The sequence below is a fragment of the Schistocerca americana genome, chromosome 7 (assembly GCF_021461395.2).
Source record: "Schistocerca americana isolate TAMUIC-IGC-003095 chromosome 7, iqSchAmer2.1, whole genome shotgun sequence".
In the NCBI taxonomy this organism is placed as follows: domain Eukaryota; kingdom Metazoa; phylum Arthropoda; class Insecta; order Orthoptera; family Acrididae; genus Schistocerca; species Schistocerca americana.
In genome coordinates this window covers 467,639,577-467,646,236 of record NC_060125.1, presented here as the reverse complement: position 1 = coordinate 467,646,236, position 6,660 = coordinate 467,639,577, and the positions used below count along the sequence as shown (strand labels likewise).

General features: G+C 36.4%; 1 protein-coding gene across 1 annotated transcript; it reads right to left on the bottom strand.

Moving 5' to 3' along the window:
* Nucleotides 1-1,436: 1,436 nt before the first annotated feature.
* Nucleotides 1,437-6,322, bottom strand: LOC124622303 (INO80 complex subunit B). The gene has a single exon (XM_047147974.1). The coding sequence runs from the start codon at nt 6,072-6,074 to the stop codon at nt 5,154-5,156; it is 921 nt and encodes a 306-aa protein (XP_047003930.1). The 5' UTR covers nt 6,075-6,322; the 3' UTR covers nt 1,437-5,153.
* Between the last annotated feature and the right edge of the window lie 338 nt (nt 6,323-6,660).

The window sequence follows — 6,660 nt, the reverse complement described above, 5'->3', positions numbered from 1 at the left end:
CAGCAATGTCGCGATATGATAAACCGCAATCGGGATAGTCTACAATCCGACCTTTATCAAAGTCGGAAACATGATGGTACGCATTTCTCCTCCTTACTCGAGGCATCACAACAACGTTTCGCCAGGCAAGGCCGGTCAACTGCTGTTTGTGTATGAGAAATCGGTTGGAAACTTTCCTCATGTCAGCACATTGTAGGTGTAGCCACCAGCGCCAACCTTGTGTGAATGCTCTGAGAAGCTAACCATTTGCATATCACAGCATCTTCTTCCTGTCAGTTAAATTTCGCGCCTGTAGCACATCATCTTCGTGGTGTAGCAATTTTAATGGCCAGTAGAGTATGTGTGAGAAGATGGGGTGCTTGGACAGGAACAAACCATTCACTTGCATTAACCAATTACAGATTAACAACAAAAAAATCATTAACCTCAAATTAAATAAAACCTCCAAAATTCACATAAAACTGTTATCATTATGCTCACTTAACCTGCTATATGATACCCACAATCAGCAAAACATAAAAGAAACCCAACACAAAATTGGTATTATTATCTACAATCAACTACAAAGAAAGCAATATAGAGGGAAATTTTTTTTACACAGTACCCATATCTTTATCTTCAACTAATCAGTACAGCTAAATGTAGCAACCATGAAATCACAAAATTAAAATAAAAGCACCAACAAGCCAATTTGAATGTATAGCTGGTAGAGTTAACTTCCATTAATATATAGCTAAAACGAACCACAAAATACCACACAATAAATTCACCACAAAATTCCAAGGACTTAGTAAAAAATTATAAACCCATAAATATCTTTTGCAAGTGCCTTCATACAAAAAGACTAGATTGCTACTCGCCATAAAGAAGACACATTGAGTTGCAGACAGGCATGATTCTGGCTGCAGCGGCTGAAGATAACAGTCGTGTGTATGAGCTGTGATTGCATGTGTGAGTTCATGTTTGCTTTCCTTTCTGTGGAAGGATTTGAACAAAAGCACAAATGTGGAACAGTCTTTTCATTGTGCCTATTTGCAACTCAACATGTCATGTCTACAGCATGTAACAATCTATCCTTTTCATAATATTACTGATTTACTAACTTCATCATTAGAGACAGTTTAATCTGTAAATACGAATGCCCATCTATTTCAATTACATAAAAATGCACATGCGTCACCATTACAGCCCTACAACATGGTTACATTCATTCACCAAGCTGGTGAATGACTAAATTTCATGACGATGTGAGGACTATAGTCAGCATATTGCATAATTGTCAGGATCAGGAGTGGGGGATAAAGGAGGATACTGGCTCGGTATTGTTTATCTTCAGTTGTTGAATTTATGGAGATCAATATATGTTGAAACTGTGATTACAATGCTGACAATGTTTGTTAACTTAAAATTAATTCTTATCACTATAAACTACCCTGTAATATGTACACTGTCTTTATTAATACGTGCAACATGTAATTGCAATGATAATAGAACATTTGTGATAGCACATGATTCATACTATGAAATAATCTAGCAGATAATGTAACAAGTCATTGTTTTATGCGGCATTTAACAATATGACTACAGTGAGCTGCGTTAAATAATTCCACTAATGCAGATAAGTCTATTTTTGTTTCTAGTCTCTGCCAACCTTAGGAATCACACAATACTATGTTCAATAACAACTTTATAGCCTTTGCAGTCACTATGTTCTTGTGGTTAAATGAGTGGAGGAATATTTTCTGGTGCATGGCAGGTGAAATCTTTGATTACTTTTCAGAAAGGGAAAGTTACCATATCACAAGCACACAGATAATAGTCACTGAACTGAATGAAGCAAGTGGAGCTTGCTCCCTCCACACTGACCCTCTACTCACAGCAGGGACAGGTCTAATTTCTTCCACACCTCGCGCTATTAAGGTTCAAGAAATAGTTGACAAATAGTGTACTACCTTGGATACATGTCATTATCTTCATGTTTGGCTCAAATCAGATGAAATGATAGTAGGGTCAAATCCATCTCTATGCATCAATCTACTTTACTTAAACATACTAAGTACACAAACTAATAGGTCTGTTCAGCCTTCATCAGACTGCATACTTGTACAGCATTTAAAAAACTATGATACACGACGCTTTGCTTATAGGAAAGAACATGTATGTACAATTTTTGTTTTAACGCAAAACACTAAGCCCTCTCACTGCCCACTTACAGAGAACTTAATTTCATCGCTGATAAACGTAAAGCTTTAGGGAAAAGTGTATTCTTGTATTTAATGAAATAAAAATCATTTTAGAAATGCAGTGAGAGGACCAAGTTTGTCTGACAGGGAAGTTACTGATGTGAAATTCCCGCATCATTGGGAAACTTTTATCATCAAATGTAATCAATAATTACTCCTTGCTCCAACTAAATGCTGGATTGTTCTTTTGGAGAGAATTTCTCTGAAAAATTAGGATTGTTATTGTGCAAATAACTTTGTCAAAAGTGAGCAGTTCTGTGGATAGGCCCTAAATCTAGTTATAAATCTATTACTCGTTTGTCGCAACTGTATGGAAAATTTTATAATGGATTATAAATAAATAAAATTACTATTCTAGAAGTAGGGTAAAAACTGTTCTTGACAGGGAAGGAATACATCTGATTTTATTTGCATATACCTATTCACTTCAAATTCTTTACACATCAGTTTAAAGTAATAAAAAAGGTCACATCTATGAAATTAAATACGCAACCTATTTGATTTCTTTGAACAATTAATATTTATAGAAATATGATTTTAACTGAAGTGTACCGATAAAACCAGGCATCAGTTACCAAGATAAATTCAAATGAATATTATAAACTGAATCAGGAATAGCACAGAATAATCTCTTCAAATGGCAAATGGAGCTTAAGTGTACAATATATGTAAAATACTTCAAATCACTATATTTGCATACTAAATTTTATGTTTACACAATGCAATTATATAACATACTTATTAACTCCAACATGCAAGGGAAAATATACAATACTAACAACCCTGTTTGTACCAACTGAAGCAGTCTCAGAATCACGCGAGATCTGTTCGAAAAGATAAGAGACTGTAGAAGCAATTAGAGGGCTCCAAACAAAATAGATTCCAATCTATTGAATGACCATACTTGTCAGCCTGAAATAGAAAAAGCTGTGGCTTTGGAGCCAAATTCAGCCAGCAAAACTAAGAGTGCTAAAATACAATCATATGTACTATGACTACCAACTCTCACTTAACGAAAATATCTCCATATATTGAAAGTGATGATAAACGACATAAATAGATTGCAATGTTCAAAGTGGAAAACAGGAAAATATTTATTGTAATTTATATGTATATCAAGGTAATGTTGAAAGGGTGAAATTCAGGTGACGTGCCTTACAATGTGTGGTCAGCAAGCTACCGCAACAAAGATAAGAACAATATTACTTTCTTCCTGAACAGGCAACGAAAATATTATGTATAATTTATGAAGTGTTATGAGTATTTGTTGTAATTTCTCCCTCCATAAAACAGATTTCAAAATGTCTACATTAAAAGTGGCATTCATGTTCTGTGGTGTAAGTTATCACTTTTGGTAAAGTGGAGTGTTACCAAATGTCTACTTAGCCAACAAATGATGATCGCCACAGTGATAGTATTCTTATTAGCTAATTATGGGGTTTTGAAGTTTTTCATTGTTTGTGTATGTACACTGATACGCAGGGATTCCACCGTCTTCAAGGCGGGACAACAATGGCAATTTTGACACACACTGCAGTACCTGTTGGCTGGAGGTTATTCTGTGCTATGACATCCCAGATCTGAGAAGTCGGGTGCACCACCCAATAAATCAGGCATCTTGACAATGGTGCTGATGCTACAGAGGACGTAAGACTACTCGTTCGTTGCCAGATCTAAGAAACTATCATTAATGTCATATAGAATGGATTTAAGATCATACCACACATATGAACATGAACATTTTACGAAGTGTTGCAGTATTGTAACAAAACTAACAATATCATTGTACTTCAGAAGAAGTGCTTTCTATTATTTAGTAGAAAGTTGAAGACATATTAAAAACTTCTAGATTCTAGTGCAGGAACAGCTGCGATGGTGAAGAAGGCCACATTAAGAAGAAAATGCATGGTTTGTTTCAACAATTAATCAAGAATCAGAAATTCAAAATTTTAGAGTATCAGCACTTGTAATGTGAACAAACACTATTTCAGACACAGTAACATTTCAGTTGCTGCATGAAAATTTAAAGACATGATGTTACTCATTTTTTGCATGCTTCACACACCCACAAGAAATACTGATTATAGCAGTCAGATTACTAAAATGTTATAAATGTCATTCATATTGAAAAATGTTATTTCTGTTTTATTTCTACGTGTTGTAAAAAGTTTATAGTATATTACAAACTTGGTGGAATTACCTATTCAGTTTAACAGGCAACTGAAGTCATCAGAAACAGGAAAAGTGTGGCTCATCAATTGTAACAAAACAACTCTGAAATACTTAGCAGCTTACAACCAAACCTAGATCTCGCACTACACAACAAATCAGTCTGTCACGGCAACCAACATTTCAGGTGGGGGAACCATCACAAACTCACATTTGTCTGTGAATTCTGTGGTGGGAAAACTGTTCACTATGTTCTAGAAAATAATAAAAACGATATGTGATGTATTAATCTTATTACATTGCCGGAAACCTGTTCACACCCAAAAGCATGGAATGTTCCTACAGCACTTTAATGCTCTACCAGCTGCACAACTTCATTTGCCTTTCCATAAGGCCCAAACAAGGATATAAAACTGCTTGCAAGACACGAAGTATGTTACAAGCATAGTGTTAAATTCCATTCTTATCACAATCGAATTTAGCACTGTGCTGTTTCCCACTAGCGGTCTGGAAATAAATATTTGTGTATGTGTGTAATTACAGTCAGATTAAGAACAATATGTAGGGCACCTATGTTATGATGTTCTGTATTAAAAAATGTGAATAAAAAACAATTTTACACCTTCATTTAAATATAAATAAATGTTACCTTGCACCCTGTACAATTCTCAAGTCTCTTTGGGCAATTTCTGAATAATTAACAATTCACAAATGTAACAGTTCCTTAAATGTAGGGCATGTTCATGACATCCATAGCTCCAAGTTACGCTTATAACACTCTAAACTACAAAGTGGTACTTTTGTTTTTGAACAAGAATATTTCTTGATATTTTTACAACCTGAAACGCCGCAGTACTTCATAACAGGCACTGCTGGAGCTTTCTGAGGTTTGATAGGAAAGTCTGCACCAGGCGGCATTGCTAGTACTACACCCAACGTTCCATTATAATAGGTCTCACATGGCCCTTGCTGACGTTCTGTTCTGTGCTTGATAGTTGCTTTTCCCGATTTTGATTCCTGTTTCTTCAATAATCGTTCCATTGTCTTTTTCTTATCTTTCTCGCGCTTCTCGTTTGCTAACTGTTTTCGCTTTTTCGATTTTAATGCTGCCTTTTCAATAGCTTCTGCTGTCATTACCTTTTCTTTATATCCAGAAGGCAACGCCAACAGCTGTTCAGATTCAGGCCCACATTCTTTATCGGTTTTCCGCTCGAACATAGCCCTCTGTCTTGCAGTCATCAACTTGGGATCCTTCGGCTTAATTTTCTTCAGTTCGTCATCAACTTCTTCCAGCTTACCAGATTCTATTGCGTCTAACCACCTCTCCTCTTCACTCGACGTTCCACTTTCCTTTCCTTTGACTCTCTTCTTTTTTGATGCTTTCGGCGAAGACCCTTGTTTTTCGACAGGTTTCGTAGGAGACGACTTATCTTTAGATTTTTCTTGCACATTCGTTGCATTCTTTTCAGCTGCTTCTTTCTGAAACTTAATTTTAAGTCTGAAGGCTGCTGCTTTAGCCTGCTCAGTATCTTCATACTCTGTACCATCTTCTGCAGTTTTGCGTTTCTTATGCCTCTTATGCTTGTGTTTCTTGTGCTTCTTTATTGGTGTATTGTCAATTACACCTTCATCGTCGGAACTGCTTTCTTTCCTTTTCCCCATCTCTCGCAGGTGTGAGGAAAATATTGCCTCCGAAAAGATGCAGTAAGAGACACTTTCACACAGTGCTGCCACGATTCCACTGCATCTGTTGCTTCCTATTCAAGCGTAAACTAACTCCGGTAAACATACTGATGTTTAGTAAATATTTACAGTTTTCCAGAGCAACTCTCGCCAAAGAGATGTCACTTCACCATAATGTAGATCCAAGTTTAACAAGTTCTGTAGACTCTGCTGGCATGGCTGTGAATCAAAGAGAGACAAAATTAATCCCTTCGGTTATACCCTAGAAACAGAGTCACTAGGAGGTTTCGGCTGATCAACGTTTAGGTCGATATACTGTTCACTTGACGGAACGTCAAAGCACTTGGCGCTACATCTGAGATGACGCAGGCTGTCAACGCAACCGAACGTCAAAGTTTCCGGGGAAGAATTATTTGACATTGATTTTGATATGGAAACGGAGGCATAGTCTCCTAACATTGACATGCTAATTCACATTATCGTAGTGAATTTGGTGCTTATTTGATGTGTTGTGACACACTCCAAAAGTTCCATGACGATTTTTCCCTTGACTGTTCTCCTACAA

Bases quoted from the DNA above. Each gene is read 5' to 3' on its own strand.
- LOC124622303 (XM_047147974.1), bottom strand. From the start codon at position 6,074: ATGGGGAAAAGGAAAGAAAGCAGTTCCGACGATGAAGGTGTAATTGAC.